General features: G+C 40.5%; 1 protein-coding gene across 1 annotated transcript; it reads left to right on the top strand.

Moving 5' to 3' along the window:
- The first annotated feature begins 60 nt into the window (after positions 1–60).
- On the top strand, positions 61–19,143 carry LOC133954862 (enhancer of mRNA-decapping protein 3-like). Its single transcript, XM_062389397.1, has 7 exons — positions 61–159; positions 1,453–1,632; positions 2,325–2,521; positions 8,402–8,764; positions 14,863–15,016; positions 17,044–17,261; positions 17,740–19,143. The coding sequence occupies exons 2-7, from the start codon at positions 1,469–1,471 to the stop codon at positions 18,072–18,074; spliced, it is 1,431 nt and encodes a 476-aa protein (XP_062245381.1). The 5' UTR covers positions 61–159; positions 1,453–1,468; the 3' UTR covers positions 18,075–19,143.
- The last annotated feature ends 1,681 nt before the right edge of the window (positions 19,144–20,824 follow it).

Here is a 20,824-nt window from a genome sequence, read left to right as displayed (position 1 = left end):
CCACATGAAGTGACTTAAACCTCAGAGGGGAACAAAATCACAACAAACCCACGTGGGAGATGAGGGAACTGACGTCACGCAGCAACCCGGAAAGCTGCCCAGACAATAAGAGCTGCAGCTTTGGCCTTCTTGACACCTCGCTACTGACTTATCGACAAGGTATTTCTATCCATTATCGATTAGTATACTCCGGTTGTGTGTTGGGGCTGTGGAGCAGACTCTCTGACCAAACTCACAACTCTCCGCTGAGATCAAATCGAAACAAACCGGCCGGACAGGAGCGAAGCTAGCGTTAGCTGTTAAGCTAACAACACTGCTTACTGGTTGTAAAGCTAACCTTTGATATTTACCACTCGTTTCTGAACCGCTGGCCTTATACACTTTACAATTGAAGTCAACCACTCGCATAAACAAATAATAATGATACAACAATACAAACACAGTCATCTCTAACCTAGCTATTAGCCAAGTTAGCTTTAGCTTGTATTTCCATTAGGCTCGCGTTGGAAACATAAGCGAATACCCTACAATCAAATGATCCAATTTTAATACGCCAACCGTTTATAACATTGACTCCTCTCCTAATGAAATAACTCCTTTTTAATTCATTATGTTTCTTCTATCCACCGATGGGAGAAACGTGGACCTCACGCAACAGTCTGAAAAAAAACACGTGTTGTATAAGGACAACTCACCGAGTGTAGCAGAACGCCACATTCATTGTAAACACGTCTTAGCAACAGTGACCTGGCACAGAGTTTGGTTTTCAGCTTCACGCCAGGGAGGAGAGATGCTCTTAGCTGTGGAAATGAACACAGACATACTCTTCTCTTCTCAAATCCTCCTCAAACAACCCCAACCTCTCACCAACTTGTATTTATTTTTTGGTCTACAAGTATTCACAGATGAATATGAGTCGAAATTGCCTCAATAAGCCTGAGTAATGTGTAGAAGTTGCCAGAACCATTTAAATCCATGTTGTCAACCAGGGAAGCTACTCGGGCTGAGCAATATGTACAAGACCTATAACAAGATATTAATTTTCATATTTTGTGATATCGATAATTATCACAATAAAAGGGTCATATTATTTTGTATTTAGGATTTTGGCTCCTAATCGAATGTTGTGCATTTAAACTGTTCTTTAATTTATGATAAAGCCTTGATATAGAGCAAACAGTATTTTACCAATCATAGGTAGATCAGTTATGTTTTAGACCTCCTCACTGTGCTACGTAATGCTTAAGCATTGTATTGATATATATTGGACTTGAATGAAAATAATGAAAATTATATAGAGATAATTGTTAATATTGTTTTAGTTCCCAGCCCTAATAACTACAATCATAGCTGAAATATACCTAAAGCAGTTGTTAAACATATGTATAGCTTTTGACATAACATGGATACATTAAATTGTAATTAGTCTTGTTTGTGTCTTTTAAATCACAGGATCACAGTGAGCAGAATGGCCACCGACTGGTTGGGGAGCGTTGTGTCTATAAACTGTGGGCTGACGTTGGGGGTTTATCAGGGAGAAGTGTCATCTGTCAATCACGCCAGCCAGACCATCTCCCTCAAACAGCCTTATCATAATGGCACCAAGTGTCCTGTCGCTGAGGTCACGTTCAGGTAAGAAAGTAGAAAGTTTTCATCAAATGTTTTCATCCAACACAGCCACTTTCACTAGTTTTGTTTTTATCCCCCCAGCAGTGTTTTAAGACGTCGCTGCTAGTGGATATTTGTTTTTAACTTTTCCTCTAACAGTTCCTATAAAAAGCCAGAGGCCTTGAAATTCCCCTCAGCCTCGTACTTTGTAGTTCTGAGTGACATTTGGTGGGAAGTTGGATCCAGGTGTGCAAAGCTTCAGTATTTCCCATGTGAGACAGGCCATTATACCTATGAGAAAACCCAGCAAAAATATGTGGAGCTCTTGCCTGCTGTAATTTGTATGTTATTCATATCAGAATTAAATAATTTAAAAATAAACAATTTTAGGCATACATTTTTGCTTTGTATAAATACTATAAACATTGATACAGCCTCCATTTATGCAGAGGAAACTGTCTTTTCTCATGAGTGTTGTAAATATAGTTTTTTTTTTATAACTTCTGTCCATCCTGGGAGAGGGATCCTTCACTTGGGACTCTCTCTGAGGTGTTTTTGTTTTTTTAATCATTCTAATCATGGTTTAAGGGCAGAGGATTTCACGCTTTGTTAAGCCCTATTAGGCAAATTGTGATTTGTGAATATGGGTTACTTTGATACATGTAAAATCTGATTCACTATTTCTGCAAAAGATTAGCAAATTGTTTGTTTTCTAGTTCCATGGATATCAAGGAGCTGAAGTTCCTAGATATCCAGAATTCAGTCAACAAGCCCAGTTCTGGTCAGGGGGCTGCAAGAGGACAAAGCCTCACATCAGCAGGTCAGCGTGGCCAAAGTAACAGAACCACTCGCCCTCCTGTGACAAGCAGCAGCACTCACTCCGACATTCCTCCAATCACCATCCTACACAGAGGTAGGTAGACGGCTGGCCTCAGGTTTATTCACCCCTCACTGAAAAGTATTTACAGTGTTTAGAGTCACAACTGTCATAATGGTTGATTATGACTTATTGTTAATTATAATACCTAATAACATGTGATGTTTTAGAATGTTGTATGAGTATTCGTCATGAGTTGAAAACAGTACAACGTCAATGTGTCATTTTTTTCTGCTTAAAGAAGTGAGAACACTGAATTATAATCAATTTAATTTAAGACAGGCATAACTGTACTGCTCCACAAGCATGAATACAACAAGGAATATCTGGAACCTGATTTACAACTACCGGTTCATTTAGCCATGTAAACTGTGCTCTCTCAACAATGAGTTAAGTTGGCTATGTGCATCTGCAGCAGATACCTCATGTTCTTTACTGAAGTCCAAGACCTTTACGCTCTACATGGCAAGTGCTAATCAAGCTTCAAAAACACACTATGATTGTGCAGTGGAAAAGAGGAAGACTGACTCAACATTTTACAATTGTCACGAAATATGAACACATGATATTTGTAAGTAGGGAAAGTCCGGTTTATTTAAGGATCATGCTTGTTCATTGTGAAGCTGCATTTCCTTAGTGTCATATCACAGAGCAAGGCTGTGGTTGTAGATTTCATATTTTCATGTTGAGTTCATTGACCACAGCAATGGTCATACAGTACTCCTCTGTTAAAGAGCAGAAAATAGTTATTGTTCTGCCATTTTAAGGAAGTATGACTCGAAAGTGTGACATATTACAAAACTCCATTCTAATCCCCAGATTGTTGTCAAAGTACATATGCACCACAAGGCACAAAGCATAAAGGTAGATAACAGAAGTCACTCAACAAAACTTTTAAAGATTTTTCTGAAGTAAAAATGTGCAATGTTTTTTATACCACAAAAAGTTTACACTGCATCAAACCACAGTACTGTGCTGCCGCCAAAAGAACGTTTCAGACAATAAAACTTTTCTTAATGAATTAGGCTTATGTTATTTTAAGCAAGAGCGGTGTAAATGGCTCTTAGACGTATGCCCAGTAATAATAGTATATTGAACTTTATTCATCCAGCAAGTTAAAAAAACTGAGTTTATGAAGTGCTTTGACAGCAAGGTAAAAAGGCAAAGAGAGATAACAAGATAATTAACAATTGGCAGGATGAAAGAAAAAGAAAGGCAGGCAACAAAGTTTAGATGGTTTAAAACTAAGTAGTGGTCATATAAAATAAATAAATATAAGACTGTGTCACATAAAAACATGTTACATATTCCGTAAGTAAGAAATTCAGTGGAACCCCAGACTTGGTGGTAAGCCAGACATTCTCAAGAAAAATATATGTCAATATCAATCGTATCAATCAATATCAGTGTCTTCTTTCAGAGAACAGATGAAATAACTTAAATATTACTAATATATCATAACTAAAAACATATATTTTATATAAAACTGTCCATATATATGCGTATATATATTATATGAATAATCATATATTACATGTGATGCCATTGATTATGGTGTTGGTCATACAAAGGTGTCTGGTCTGGTGTCTTACATTTTTTAGTGAATGTGACAAATCTTAATCTTTTGCAGCTGAGAGACATTTTCATTCATCTCTAACTGTAATTGTAACTGTACCTCACATACTTCATATTCTCTTTCTTATAAATACTTTTGATAATTTGGGCTCTGCACCTGAACAGATATAGTTTTGCTTTTTATTTTATTTTTTACTCAAATTTTAAAACCATTTTAGGGTAAGGGTCACTTTAAATGAATGAGCCCCTTTACCCGAAATGTGATTTGATGAAAACATGATGACAAATAGCAACTGAATAAGATCATTGAGAATCAGTGATGAGATGAGTTCACAGAGGTCAAGCACCTCTGCACTCTCCTGTCTTAACTCGCACATGAAGCTGTAAAAAGGAGAATGTCACTCAACCTTGCTGATTAGATAAGGGTTAAAAGCGGCATTTCCGCTCATCAACATCCAGTCAGCAGGAAGTCTGCTCGGACAGCTCTGTGGCCTTTGCAGGAATCAGTTAAAGTCTATTCACTTTCACACCGCGGATAGCTGAACAATGGTAAAGTCAGAGGCCAATAGACTTGGCTAATGGACACTGTATAATAGTCTTCAGCCTGGTTGTAAAAATGACCTCTGCCTCAGTGCCTTTTCCTGTGCATGGAAGCTGAAACTTGCACAATAGGAAACCACATGTTTTTGGTTTTATCTTACAAGAAAAAAAACTCCGCTATTAAAAGAAATATGTTCCGAACTGAGTCTGCATATTTCATCATGTCAGTAAGGCTCGTCTAACACGGTCTGTTGTTCTTTCCTGTGACCACTAGTTCATATTGAGAAGCTTGAGCAAGGGACCAAGCACTGTCTTGCCGTGACTCCCCCAGAGATTCCCATAGCGTGCTAAAGGCCTGTACCAAAGTTCCTCTTTACAATATGTGTGTGACTAAGATCAATAAACATTCCCTCCGCCCTCTCTGTGTCTGCTCCTAAAGAGAAGGTTATGCAAAGCCTGGCTTTCGTGTCTTAGTACCCTCCTGTCCTCCCTCTCTCTCTCTCCCACTCCCCCCATCTCCACTGCCTCCCTCGCTCTTGCTCAGTACAGGAAACCCCCTGCCCCCCCCTTATCCCCCCCGACAGGAAGCCATGTCGTCCCAGTGAGCTCAGAAGGCCAAAAGCGATATCAATTGTGGAAGCAATGTTTACCTTTGCAGTTTTTATTTTAATCTCCTGCTTGCAGGCTGGTGGCCTGGGAGCTAATGCCCAAATTGCACAGGGGCAGAGTGCTGAGTGGCTTGGGCAGGGCTGGTCCATTCACACGCAATGCCATGCTTCCAAGAAGGTCCCACCTCCCCCCACCAACTACCCCTCGGCCACAATGAAGGGAAAACAGGGTGGCCCATTGCTTATACAAGATCACGGATTCCAGAAATGGTTTCTGAATATCTGCACTGATCTTTCTGGGAGAGTAGAATGGGAATTCAGAAAAGGGCTGATCTTGTAAATAATGCAGAGGCATCCAGATTCTGCCAGATTTCTATAGAAGGGCATTTTGGAAGACACTGTTCCCATACCCAGTATTATACCTCTGTATGTGGAGTGATCTGATATTACTGTTGACCAGGTGCTGCCCGTTGTGGCCAAGGTTTAGAACCCTCTAATTGCTACTTCCAGCATGGTAGTGCTCCAAGTCACAAAGCAAATGTCATCTTTAACTGGTTTCATGAACTGAATCTTCAGTTCAGTGACCTCAGATGGTCTCCCCAGTCACCAGACCAGAATCCATTGTCAACTGACTGAAAAAAATTCCCATGAACACCATCTCTAGTCTGAACAATTACTGACGTCACCAGTTGTATACATATAAACATAATTTGACAATTAGCTCTAAATCGTAGCTTTTAAATTGAACTTTATAACCATTTCTCACAACCCCTTTTTAGCCAATACAGACGACTGATATGAGCTATGATTTAGAAACATGTCCGTCACTGCTGATCCTTCTTTCTTCGGACTTCATTATTATGCAGTTATTGGAAATAGGTGTCATTGTGTAATGTAACTCAATTACAAACATAAAAACAACACGTGTTTTTTGTAGCATCTATATTCATGGACACACCAAAGTCAGAACAACTTCTTAACATTGGAACTGGGACTTTCCGAGGACCCACCAGTACAACACCTGTGTGAAGTAGAACAGGAGTTTGGCAGCGTGCACATGAAGCTGATAAATCTGCAGAGACGATACCGTGCAGTCGTGTGAACATAGAGCCGAATCTCAGAGGAACAGTTCCAGCATCTTGTGGAATCCAGGACATAAAACAAATTGAGGCCCTACCCAGCGTTAGCATGGTGTTCTTAATAAATTACTCTGAGAGCTTTGCATGTGATCATGGGGGAATTTTACCATCACCTTTTATATCAGGTGAAATATTCCCATCCTGTTTAGATGCCCTAGTTTGTGGCCTCACAGAATTACTCACTCCAGGTTACTCTGTGTAAACTAAAATCAGTGAAGTTCCTGGTGTATTTTCATTAGCTTGTTTGTCTTGGAGTACTGCCCAGTTCATTCAGATTTTTCAATCATAGCGAATCACTTTCCTGTTAATAAAGACATAGCTCCCTTGTGGTTATAGGTATGTTGTCTTATCCCTGTTCACACAGCTGAGTTCACACACTAATCCACCACGTAGCTCCCTGATTTGTTGAACCAGATTTTACAATATTTATTATTTTCGTTTAATCATAATGAAGTGAAATTACAAAATCAAATCAATTATATTCAGTAGAACTATTGTCTGTGACAGAGGGAAATAAGGCTCATTAATATTACTTAATGTCTTGTTGACACACCAGCTCAACTGCTGAATGAAGCTAGGAAAAATATAACAAAATCATGTCTTGTGTCTCTGAGTGGTGGTTGTACGGCCGTGTTGTGGTGTTGAGTCAGGTCTCAAATAGACTCATAGCTGTCTAGTGGTTGTGTACTATGACTGAGCCTCCCACTGTTTTGCGTGAGAGTCCAAAGCACCTTAGCTGTCACAGTGACAGTAGCGTGTGACTGTGCCTCTCTGTCTCCAGGTTAGCGTGAGAGCTCAGGATGATTGGGGTTGAAGGCCAGGTTTTTCCGGTTTTTGTTTTTTTTTCTATCTTCATTCATGGTTCATTTTAATTTCTGTTTGTGCCTACTACATGTATGTAAACTTTATTCAGCGCTGCTCGGGCGGCCAATTTATGTTTAGTGTTTCAGCTGCGTTTGGTTCTCAGCAGGTTATAGTAACTAACTGTGAGAGGAGTTGCCAGTCAGAGTTCCAAGAGATAAAAAGCAGTTGCGAGCATCCCGTCACAATTGTAGACGGCTGGTACTGAGTGCAGGAACTTTCTGTGTATGGAATACAGCGTTCATAATGCCACAATGTAAAGTGTGACAGCTCAATGCTCATTGGTGATTAGGATGTGAGCGGAGCTGAGAGATGAGAGGATTTCTGGGTAATCCATGCATTTTGGGCTTGAGGGGTGGATAATCTTAGTAGTTTCCCACTCTGTCTTGGACCCTCAGTTTATATAACTTTGTCCCAGAGACTCATACTAAGATTATCTTTTAATAATTCAGTATTTATATAGCTGGAGGTACTGTATGATTATGTTTCTCAAACTGTAGTGCAAATATATATTTTTTAATTAAATTTGGAGTGAAAACATTTTCAATGGGAACACTTTCCCTCCTTTTCACTGTCCTTTTACATTCTATATATTATTGCTTGATCTAAATAAATAAGCTCTTTGTGTGTTGTCACATCTTGTACTCTGGTTTATATCTAAATCTTCTATTAGCGATATAGAAAAATTTGATATACGATTAATAACACACTTGAATGTGGTTGTATCCATCTCTAAAGATTTGAGGGTTTGTTAATCAACAGTTATTTAAGAACAGTTCTTACTTTTCCATTACTTCTTTAATTATATTATCCTTCATATCTATTTATAAACCAAATCCTCAATAAGTTGAAGGTATGTTTTTCAGCTGCTGGTAAACCTTGACTAAACTGATTTCATGATTCTATGGACTGTTCATTATTTTCTCTGTTTTATTAGAATTTCTAGGTCACCATGTTGTCTAGTAACTATTTATAAAATGTAGTAAAAATGACTAAATATAAAATAATGTCAGTAGGAATATCCCATTTTCTAGATTATGACAAATTAATCTGTAAGGAGATAATACAAGGTCCACAATAAGTGAAATATTTTACATGATCAGTCACCAAAATTAAGAAGTTACGATATGTGTTTTTGCACCTTACGTACAGAAACTTTCAGCTCTTGTGAAATTAATCTTTGTGTTCTCCAGCCTCTACAGGCTCGTCCAAAACTAGAGGGGTGACACAGGCCACACCCAAGAAGAACAGTGCAAGAAATGGAAGCACGTCTGGGTTGACTAGGTCAAAGGATGACGAGTGCTTCGGAGGTGGGACCGATGAGGATCTGGAAGCTGACTTTGACTTCGAGGGAAATTTGGCCTTGTTCAACAAAGCCGCTTTCTTCTCCCAGGTCAATGGGACTGGTAGCCATGGCAGCAGGACGCAGCCTCAAGGCACACAGGTCCACCAGCATTCGCCATCCTATCGCCATGATGAGAATGTCCTGGAGGTGAAGCCTGTCATATACCGACAGATAACAGTGCCCCAGCATGGGGGTAAAGAGTACTGTACTGGTGAGAGCAAGATGCATTCCCACCGAGGCACACACACACACACACAAACACACACGCACATTTACATGCAAGTCTTTGATATGGTGCTGACAGCTTTTATGGAAGCAAAGCAACAGTCGGTGAATCACAAGTTTTTTTTTATTTAACACTCAGCTAGAGTTTGCCACAAAAGGACATTGTTGCACACTTAAAGATAGGGTTGGTAATCCTGGAACCGCTCACAATAGCAGGCTACACTTTGAAATTATGCAACAGATACATCCCACCCCCTCCCATCAACCCTCTCGTCGAAGCTATGTCTCAGGACCTGTGCATTGTCACATACAGCCCTTGCAGAGAACTTTGGAAATTGTGTGAACTTCAGTGCATGTCGGAAAGCAGGTGAAGACTAGGTCAAGGATGACAGTCGATGGAAATCTAGCTAGAATCTATAGTAGGTTAGTGGCAGGTTGCTGTACTTATGATGTTTCAAGGATTTACATCGCAGACAGCCTTGCGGTAACACAGCGTAGCTCAGCGGGGGGGGGGGTTGCAGTCAACCAATCATCAGACAGCTGCCAAGCAGAGCCTCCTTTTCTTACCATGCGGGCAGATCTGCTTCCCAGGGCTGTCATCATAATCCCCATCCTCTGCACTCTGTAATTAGCATGCCGCTGTACGGCCTTACATAAACAGCACCTCCAAAACAGGAACAAACTGCAGCGCTCATGACCTTGAATCTTTGCCAGTCAACGGATAAATCCACCACACAAGAATATAGAAATGAAAACAAAGAGCCTGACTGTATGTTTGGGTTGCCATAACGCACAGGCATATTGGAAGTTTGACAGGCCTGTTTCTATAGACTATTGTTTATTGTGTAGGTTGCAATCTGTGTAAGTTTAGTTCTGTTATTGTCTCGCTCTCCTGTGGGGGGATTGATTCCAGATGTGCAATCTACAATGCTAACAAGCCGGGCCGCAGGACAAATCTCGCAAACATGCCAACTGTCAGCTGGTCTTCCAAGTTTTTTTTAGGCTTTATCGCTTTGCAGAACGCAAACTTAAAAAATTGTATCCTCATAAACCATTTCAACCGATCTTGACCAGTTCAAGAGATGGCCAGTACTGGGGATTTAGAGACATAAGGACCACAGGAGACATGGGAAAGGGATGCATTTCAAGTTTCTGTTTTTCACTTCTGATCCTTAAACCTTGATGGAGGCCTCGCTTACAAAGCTGTCTTTCCTGTGGAAGAAAAAGAAAAAACAATTCTTATTTCCAATGTCTCAATACTAGACACAAATTCATTTTTGTAATTGCAGTACTCTTTACCCTAATGAAGGAATCAGTATAAAATGGAGTAAAAGTCATCATCTATGTGCAAGATTCTTGGTTTCCTCCCAGTCAATAGCCCGTGAACTGATGCACCTGCTAAAGAGATTTTGCGGTTTGTAAAATCTTTGTAAGACTTTTCTAGCAGTCATAGGTTGTTTGGACGTCAGCAGTGGTACTCACTGTGGCTGAACACACAAATTGTCAATATTGCCACCTAGTTTAATTGATAAGTGATTTGTGCAGAAAGCCACAACAATGAGATTACCAACTATGACCAGCTCAGGTATCTGACAGGTCACCGCATTGAGCTCATTTTCTATGCCCTAGTGCTTCGGTGTCCCATCTTGCTCCCTCTGCAGCTCCTGCGGTGCAGCAGAGAGGAATGGAAGCTCCTCGTCTCACTCTCCCTACCCTGGCGCGACTCTTAGTCACACATGGCCTGCATCCAGCCAGCATGTATTGCTTTCAGTCCCGTCGGTTTCCTTGTCATGCTTGAAGGATTGCTTCCAGCTCAGTTTATTTTAGATGCATACTCGAAGCTACCCGGCTTAGTCAGTTGACTCTTGAGGTTGTTTTCACACCACATCGTGAGTGGGTGTGTGTGCGTGTAAATCATTGCATGTGTGAGACTGTCAGAAGGGAAGAGATGGCGTGAGTGTGTGCGGAAAGTGGTTTGTTCTTGTAGCGGCAGACTTCAGCGAGATGGTTATTAAGAGGTGCACCTGGTGGGATGCTTGAAAAGCAATTAGTGCATACTAGTGCAACACCCACTTCCTCTGAGCGAAGCAGTCAAGGCAATCGTTTGCATGACAAGAGGCAGTTAACTTCACTGTGCTTACACCTCACATGAGGATTGGCATGTACCAAACTTCTGTTGCTCCCTCAAACATATTAACAGTTCTTTGTGCGGTATCAATAAACGAATAGTGGGAGGGCCGATGGGCCAACCTTTATATAAGCCAGAATTTTAATAAGGCACGGCATAAGTCTCTGTGTTTTATATATCTTGTGAGGGCGTGTGTGTGTGTGCGTGTCACTCTGTCCGGTTTGCATGCCACTGTAAAAAGTTTGGTGGGTGGATATTCGTTTGTACCTTGCCGTGTCGTGAGTGTGATGTAGGATGAGGTGTTTGTTAGCATGGGTATGTGTGTCAGTATGAATTTGTGCATGCCAAAGAGGCCTCTAAGTTGTTAGCTACCAGGCCAGAGATCTGTTGGAAGCCATTAAGGACTTAACTGCCTCCCAGTAGCTTTATTTATCAAAGGGATCCTGAGCCGCGCAGTACCCCCAGCTTGACTTTCATTACCCCTTTAATGTGCCACAGGCGATATACAAGCCAGAGATTAGCACATGGCTCTTTAAGAGTTTACGCACACTTTAGTTTGCGCTGTGTTAAAAAGGCTGAATTGTCATTATGTAATAGAACAATACAACAGCTACACAAAAGAGAACAATTCTGACAAAGGTTAGGTTACTTACTAACAAAGGGGTTTAAGCATTTTCCTTGAAAGAAAGATGAAGACAAAAGATGAGGTGAACTCAGAGATCTAATCTTGGAAAATGAGGGGTCAAATGTTGGAAGTGAGTAGTAATGTAATTTGTTTTCATCAATGTTGTTGTAAAAATTCATTATATCTCACCTGCTTACAACATTATCTGTACGAATATACTGTATTCAACAAGATATAAGATAATGTCCAAATTGATCCCAAAACTAATATTTTTGTTGGAGTGTAAATCCTTCACATGCTCTATAAATGACAAATTGAAAAAAGTTGTGCGTTCCTTTTAGATGCTTTATAAATTACTACATGTGAAAATGAGCTGACAAAAGGTCGGGTGACATGTCCCAACTAAAATTAGACAGTTCAAGAATTACAATGGTTAGTTAGAAAGTTTGTTTTTGTTTATCATTGGCGGATGAGTCAACATTCTATTTTCAGAAACTGAGTTGAACCCATAATTTCTCACGCTCACCTCCATACCTCCCCCATGTTTTGTCCTCCCCAATCTCTCACCATGAACCGTTGGGATACAGGTGCAGGTGTTCGTATGTATATGATGTTTGTCCCCGTTTCCTGTCACGCTAACCCGCTGCATGCGTGTTTTGACTGAGACGGCAGCCAGTGTGGGGGGTCCAGCCCAGTTCAGCCCTGTCTCAGAGCTAGGGGTCGGAGAATGGTCAGAAAGCATGTGATGGTGCGTGTGAACTCAGGCCCCGGTGGGGAATAGGCGTCTCACTCAAGCTGACTTATGTTTGTCATGTTTTGTAAAGGCTGCCAATCTTCCCTTTGTTGCGGCAGACAGCAGTGACAAACAGGAGAAGAAATGGAGAATCTTCCGTGATGGGAACAAGATCAGGTCATGAGGAGGAGGAAGGGCTTTTCCCTGAGGAATGGATTCCTCACATGAGGATCTGTGTTACTTCCACATAACTGCCAGCCCCTTAGAACCTAGGAGCGTTCTTATCTTTAGTCAAACATTTGTCCTCATCTCTTAGGTCAGGTTATGGGTTTTACTTCTAGTCAAGCTATTGTGTTTCAAGCTACACCGGTGAAGATAGATACATATGATTTGTGCAATATGCTTCAGATCCAAATCAAAATCTGGATCTTGGGGAATGTTGCATGGGCCTCGGCGAAGGTATGCACTCTACTGAGTGCCCTTTTAGTTTAGAAATGCAGACCAGCATGCAAGTGTGTTTCTGGAATCTGTCGGGCCATTGTAGTGAATGTAACAATATGAGAATAGAAATATGTGTATGAATATTATTCAGCTTTTTAATTCAAACCTTTCCCCTGAATTCAATGCCTGCTCCTCTGCCTTTCTGTGTTTCAGAGCGAGAGTATGGAATTTATGCAAATATTACATTGCCCTGTCGGTATTTATTTACACCACTGATCCAACGTATTGCCACTCTGAATCTTAACTAACTATATTTATAAATACATGCTTTTTGGATTTGAATAACATAGGACACACAATTATTGGAATCTCATGTATAAATTTAAATTAATTTCACAAACAAAACAGAACAAATTAATTCACCTGTACTTTTGTCACTGTTTGTATCACCTGAGTTAATCAATGGATGATGGTTATCCTGTTAAAAAAGGAACTGGTTGTTTCTTATTTCTTTTTCACATTAGCAAAGACTTGAGCGCATCAGAGATGTTATTTGGATGCAGGTTTCCTGTTCAACAGGAAACTGGCTAAAACAATCACCAAAGATCTTGTAATCCTTGCTTCAACAGTTTGTAATGTTATCAAGACATATGATAATCATAGCACTGTTAATGTTCTTGGGTGAGGTTCTAAGAAGAAACTCAATGAGAGCTGTCTGTTAAAGCTGGCACACGTTGTGTAAAACACACCGCACAAGAGCTTCAGGCAGACCTGGAGCAATTGGGTTTGGTGGTTTCATCCTGAACCATATGACACACTATAATAAGAAATGCTTCATCGGCCAAGGACAAACACACAAAAAGGCCAGACTTGTCTTTGCAAAAGAAGAATTCCATAGATAAGCCATATTCTTATAGAAAATCTAATAGATCTCAAATGAAGCCCTTAAGAAAAGGAGAACCCTGCCCATAGTAGAACATGGTGCAAACTCATGCTGTAGGGCTTTGACTTAATCAGATGAATGATGAAATCAGAAAGTAACCTATGCATTAGAAGGGGAAATGTGTACCCAGTATCAGAAAACTAGATTTGAGAAAAAGGTCTAGGATCCTTAGCACACCATAGTTCCACCATACAAATGTAAACATTTATTAAACACGCACACACACCCATATAAAGGAGTCCAGTAAAGTGCATAGAGAAACAAATAAATCACTTCAATGCCTGTTTAAACAGGTACGATTTTAACTAGTTTTTGAATGAATACATCAAATCAGCAAACCTGAAAGATGTCGGTAGGACATTCCACAACTTTGGTTCTTTTGTCTCAAAAGCCCTGTCAACACAAGTCTTGAGACGAGTGCCTGGGATATTTAACAGTTATTGATTGTCAGATCTGAGAGAGCTAGCAGATGACTGAGGGTGGAGTAGATCTGTTAGATATGCAGGGATTCCAAGGTGCAGAGATTGATCTGTAAGAGTGAGAACTGTTGTGATATGGGACCACCTGTTTGACCTAGTGAGAAGTCTAGTCCAGCATTTTCGATTGCTCATAGATGATAAAGGACTGATCTATGGAGCGAGTAAATTTAAAGGAATGGTTATGAAGGAAAGGATGGACAGTAACTCCTAACACAAATATGAAATCCTTTGAGGAGCAAGTCATTGCAAAAAGAAGTCCTGCAAACTTCAAAGAGATTCTCTTCGGAACATTTTATGTGTTTGTATAATTCAAGTTTTGTTGAATCGTGGACATGAAATCCATGGCTGCCAATAATTTTAACCAGGACTGTACCGACCTACTTGCCACTGTGTCATGATGTCAGTAATACTGTGCAGTTATGCAGAAAGTCAGAAGTGGACTACATTTACCAATAAGCAAGGCAAAGCTCAGCTGCCTGGTTTTGGCATGTACTGTGACGTGACATTGATAGCTACTGAGGATTGTTGATGACTAATTAATTAGTCATGGTGAAACTCTCTGTCTGTGCCTCTTGTCTTTCTTAATTATCCACACCTCATTTGGGCAGATGTTTTGCAGCGTGATTTTTAGTAACCACTACACCCCACTGTCTCACATGTGTTCTGCTAACATCTGAAATTACACAAAGTAAAGACACCTTATTCTCTGTCTGACCCCATGTTTTCCCTCTGCAGACTCAGGCCTGGTGGTTCCCAGTGTGACCTATGAATTTCATCAGCATTTACTAGCTACTGCAGAGCGTTGGGGCCTCACTCTTGAGCGAAGGCTGGAGATGATTGGTGTCTGCTCCAGTCAGATGGCTCTCACATTGCTGGGTGGACCCAACAGGTAAGGAGTACCCATCTGGAAAGTGGTATGGCTGTGGAGAACGACAGAGGATAAGGGCCATAGCAAAAAAAGGAAAAAAAAACTCAGAGATTTCTAATATTGCTCTGTAATATTTCAAGAATGAAGTCAGAATATTACGAGAGTCCAGTTTAATTTAATGAGAAATGTCATAATATTACGAGAATAAAGAAAAAAAAATCTTTAGCAAATAAGCAAAAAGGAGAACTTGTGCTCGACAGACTTTCCTCTTCTGTATCCAAAATCATTGTTTCTTTTTACTTGGAATAGACACAGTTTCTTACACAATCTATTCAAAGTCCTGATACTCCATGATAGTGTGGTGCTGTTGTGCCAATGGATCACTACTTGTAAAACCTACACTGAAGTATAAGGCGAGAGGCAGATCTTTTGATATACACCTTCTAAAATGACTTGTAGCTTATGGCTTTATTCTCATATATTTATAACTTTTAGCTCATAACATTACAAGTTAATTATTGTAAATTTATAACTTGTATTGTAACATTACAACTTTCTCCTTGGACGTTTTGAACTTATTTGGAATATTACAACTTTATTCTCGAAATCTACAATATTAGCTACAGAGCTACTGTTATTAGTAAAAGAAGAAGTAGAAGAAGAAGAATTTTCAACAGTGCGCCAAAATCCCTGAGAAGCTATGCAATCATAAGAGCTTGTCTGTCCAACTGATTGTTGTCATGTAATGTTTTCCAGTTTACATGGCAATCTGCTTTACTACCATGTTTCTACATGCGTTAGGTGATGTAAACCTTGACCCCCCCCCCCCCCCCCCCCCCAGGGTTTATAGAGGCAGTAATGTGACCGGTCAGGTCGAGAACGCCCTCACAGACTGACGACTCCCATGCTACCTGTGGTGTTGTTGATCTGCACCTTTATGAGCAGTGGAGTCTCCTTTTCAGATCAAAGAGCCTCAGTTCAGGGGCTCATATGACAAACTGGTTCGTTTTCCTCACATCCCTTTTCTCCAGTTTACCACTGTAATACTTACGAGTCTCAAGTTTACTCTCTGGATCTACCAGGAGTTCAGATCAGGTTTAACTTTATATTGTAATGCTAGGATCAGAGACACCATAATGTTGTTCCTCTATTTGTATTTCCCCTGTTAAGTCTACAGACACTCAATCCTCAAATCAGGCGTCCAAAAAAGTCTTGCTCATACAGTATGTGCAGTTATTCATGTCTAATGGGATGTTCTAAAACTGATGGTGAATAAGACGGTGACCATAGTTTATGAGCTTTAGCAAAGTGCCATCTTCATTACTAAATTGCCCATAATCTCTTTGAAGAACTTTCTGGTAGGACGCACCTTTTATAGCAAAGGTTCACGTGTTAAGATGATAATCTTAGTAATTTGTAAAAGAAAATGTTAGGGTTAGGGTTAGAATAACAAAACAGTAGGATATTAGGAAGATCTCCAACTGGCCTGGCAGTTACAGCAAGGTTCTGCATTACAACTAGTTTAGTCTCTGACGTTGCATGGCTCCTTGTTGAATATATCACGGGCAGTCAGACAAGTGTCTATTTGAATCACTGTGAACCAATCTAAAACTAATTCCTGATCAATCTTCATTATATCAACTGCTTTTTAATTTTAACTAGAAGTTTATTATTTCCCACGACTGTCTGATGTAGCCCTGATAGGTTTTAGGGAGCAACATTTTCTTTTTTTATCTGACCTCTCTTTTCCCTGTGATAACCTGAAAATATGTTTTACCTCTAATAACAAAGACTCATTATTCCAACCAAGAGCAGTAAATTCGGACAGGAGATTGTTTTGGCAGCCAATGAAAGGTTTCAAATCTATACCATGAGTTAAATTAGAGACTCTCTATTTGTGTTTGGTTAGAAGGTGGCTAAAACAAGAAATACCGATAGAAAGGTTCTATGTCTAATTTGATACAGATTATGTAGTGTTGTGCATTTGTTGTTGCCTTTACTTGTCCTCTTGTGGCTGAGCATGTATGGATTCTCTAAAATGTCCCCAGACTCACCCCAAAAAACGTCCACCAGCGGCCCACTGTGGTTCTCCTGTGTGGGCCCCACCTCCAGGGAGCCCAGGGCATCAGCTGTGGCAGACACTTGGCCAACCACGGAGTGGAGGTCATTCTTTTCCTGCCCAATTTTGTCAAGATCCAGGAGGCGGTAACCAGTGAGGTCAACCTCTACAGCAGGACCAGTGGCCAGCAAGTTGCAAGCATTAAAGGTGCAACACGCAACAGAGGACACTTAGATTATGAAATCCTTGTCTACTCAGGAATCAGTGACACAGATAGAAAGAACCAAGTTTGTCTTAGAAACTGAGACAGAATGAATTAATTTTGTCCTGTTGGAACAGACTAGCACAGGCAAATGTTGCCCTCTAGTGGAGTAACAGCTTTTTGACTCAAAAAACAAAGCAAAATACAAAATAGCTAAAAAAATTTGGAAGCATGTTTGTAACATCTTTAGTGATATTAAGAAAATGTGAGAAAAGCTGATAGTGATTTATGATTTCTTATTATCAATATGGTTTGGACATTACATACTTTTAGACTTCAGCCTCTTATGATGTGTGTAATTAGATAGAAAAGACTAACTTAGACCAAAAATACATTCTTTTGTGGTTTTGTGAGGCACTTTGAAACACTGTGTTCACCATTTGTTTTTGTTCTATTTCCCCCTCTCTTTACGCTGTGTCTCAGAACTTCCTGCTAGCCCAGTCGACCTGCTCATCAACTGCCTGGACTGTCACGAGAAGCCACTGCTGAAAGAAAAGTCCTGGTACCAATCAGCAGCTGAATGGGCCAACCAGAACCGGGCTCCGGTCCTGAGCATCGACCCTCCTGTCGGCGAGCAACATCAGTCTGTCGAGGCGAAGTGGACTCTCTCTTTAGGTCTTCCTCTTCCTTTAGCTGAGACGGACAGCAGAGTCTACCTCTGTGACATTGGCATCCCTAAACTGGTGTTCCAGGAAGTTGGAATCCGCTACCTCTCGCCCTTTGGATGTAAATTTGTCATTCCCCTGCACCGAGCATAACAGAATACCCTCTTTCTTCTCGTTACACCTAGATACAATTGTGTAAATAAGTATATGACCAAAACAATTTACAATTATACGCTTTTTACGACTTCACGAGACGGTGAGGGGGCTCATGTGAAACACAGATCTATGCTTGTGCTCTGTGATTGTCCTCTTACTGTGTTGCTGCATGTTGCGTGCGACACCTTGTTTTTGAAAGGGGAAAGGTTTCCTGTTCTTTGTGGTGTTTTGATAAGGGCTCTGTGACTATGTGATTATGTTTACAAAATGCTGACCACTGTGGGTCTGTCTGTGACCTCTGACCTCCTGACACAGCAGCAGAGACTCAGTTCCTGTTTCCTCCTTTAAATTGCATGTGGAGTCTGGTGCTGACCCGGGGAACTGAAACAAAGCTTAGACTAAATCTGCCTGTCCTGAGCCCCACAGTTGATCTCCATGTCTACGTCTTTCAATTTAACAGATTTTCTCTTTTTAATAATCACAAACGGAATGCGTTTGTAGCATTTCACTGAAGATATGGTATTATACAGAATTTATATTTGTATTTTTTTGAATATACCTCAGGGCTATTGTTTTGAATTCTTTATATTTGCATTAGAATGTCCTCTTCCTGCTCTGCTGGTCTTTTAGAATGAATAGCCACTGACACTGAAAATTAGAAGTGGCAGCAGATACCTTGGAAGATTTAATTACTGTATAAGAATACGAATTTGAGGTTCACACTCCAAGCACCAAAAACACATCTCGACCCAGGTTCCTCTTCAGGGATTAAAGCTTGTTATATTTAGGGAAACCTAATTATTAAACATCTTTAACATGTGAGATTCAGCTCCATTTAGTGAAAAAAACAATCAAACCAACTTCCTCTTTTCTGGTCAGCTGTGAATTTGTGTGAAAACTTATCACCACAATGTCAAGTTCATAAGGACAAATGAAGCAGGCTTATTTTTAGAATGGCAGCTATTCACAAAATTACACTGGTAGGGCTTTTTGAGGGCTGTTACATCTTTGTGTCATGTACTTTCTTTTTCTTATCACTACTTTCATTAAACGCCTAAAAACAAAACTTGTCAGTTATGAATGAAAGCTCTCATCCACTTTGCAGGGTTCACACTTGTCGACCTCCTTCACCCAACAGCAGTTTCTGGACACACTGCTGTTCACACTGTTAAGATTAAGATGCATTTATTCATCCCAAAGACATGCACAGACATGCAAAGGCACACTCATGCAGGAAAATTTAACCTCTGCTTTTGACCCATCTGGTGCAGGACACAGAGCAGTGAGCGACCATGTACAGCGTTCGGGGAGCAGATGTTGGCTGAGTAAGGTGCCTTGCTCAGGGGCCCTAGACAGGGTAGGGAGACTTGGATTTTTGGACAGATCAATCCAGGTTCGTCTTTTGTTGTCTCTCCATGGAGTCGGACCAGAGACCTTCTCTGCCCATAGTCCTGCCACTAGACCAGATTTAGTTAAATTACGGCCATTGGTTGTACCGGCACAAACTGTTTGAGTCAAACTAGACGACAGCTGCTCATGAAATGTCCTCTAGGATCTCTTGAGCTTCCTGAGAAAAACAGAAACTGCCTGGTCTGAAAAGCTGACAGAGGGGAGAAGAACAGGTTTAACTCAATCTGTTGTTTGACAATGCTAAATAAGAGGTCTGAACATTAAAGGGATAGTTCACAGAATAATTTAAATTCACTATCTACTCACCCCTATGCCTATGGAGGCATGGGTGAAGTGTTTGAGTCCACAGAACATACTTTTGGAGTCTCAAGGGTAAACAGGGTTTCAGCCAAATCCTATACAATTGAAGTAACTGGTGATCAATTAAAAAACATAACATGTCTCCATACTGCTCTTGTGGTGTCATCCAAGTGTCCAAATGCCTCAACATCTATATTTGAATCGAAACGCTGTCATTTTCAAGTGACAGTGTTAGGCCTAAAGGTTTGCAACCAGAGGTAGTGATGCTGGTTTAAATAGCGATGCTAACGCATACCCTGTGCGTACCCTTGGGCATGAGCTTGCGCACAGTGTGTGCGTGCGAATGTGAATGCGGCTCCAAGGAGGATATCAAAGAAAATTTAAGATAGAATCATGGTGTAAATGACACCATTTCAAGTCTTTTCTACGCCACTTTGAGTCATTTTTATACATTTGAAGAATCGGTCACCAGTTACTTAAATTGTATTGGATTTGGCTGAAACACTCTTTACCCCAGAAACTCCTAAGGTCTTTTGTGGACTCAAACACTTCACCCACTCCTCCATTGGTGAGTAGATTGATGGATCGACCAGAGTTAATTTGCATTTTTTTGGGTGAACTATCCCTTTAATGTAAATTATATTACCATTAGCTGGAAAGCCTGCCCTTAAAGTTTCAGTGTGTATAATTTAGTGACATCTAGTGATGAGGTTGCATGTGGCAGCTGAACACCCCTCACCACATCCTCCCCTTCCAAACATGAAACAGAACCTATGGTAACCTTCAGTATTCATTAAAACGCAAAGGGTGTTTAGTTTGTCCGTCTGGGCTACTACATGGCAAGAAACATTGAGGCCTCCGTAGAGAGGACCCCCCCCCGATGTAAATATTAAGTATTTCAATATAAAGGGCCCATTCTAGGGTAAAAAAAACAATTGTATAATTTAGATGAAACACACTCTTGAAAACCTCACTAGGATTATTTTATATAAAATGTCTGTCATTAGTTCCCTTTCAACCGAATCTTACACACTGGA

Source organism: Platichthys flesus, chromosome 1, assembly GCF_949316205.1.
Source record: "Platichthys flesus chromosome 1, fPlaFle2.1, whole genome shotgun sequence".
NCBI classification, from domain to species: domain Eukaryota; kingdom Metazoa; phylum Chordata; class Actinopteri; order Pleuronectiformes; family Pleuronectidae; genus Platichthys; species Platichthys flesus.
Note: the sequence above shows the minus strand (reverse complement) of the source record. Positions and strands in the feature narration are given on the sequence as shown.

Bases quoted from the DNA above. Each gene is read 5' to 3' on its own strand.
- LOC133954862 (XM_062389397.1), top strand. From the start codon at position 1,469: ATGGCCACCGACTGGTTGGGGAGCGTTGTGTCTATAAACTGTGGGCTG. The intron at 8,765-14,862 runs GTGAGAGCAAGA...TTCCCTCTGCAG, and splicing joins GGGTAAAGAGTACTGTACTG to ACTCAGGCCTGGTGGTTCCC. The intron at 17,262-17,739 runs GTGCAACACGCA...GCTGTGTCTCAG, and splicing joins GCAAGTTGCAAGCATTAAAG to AACTTCCTGCTAGCCCAGTC.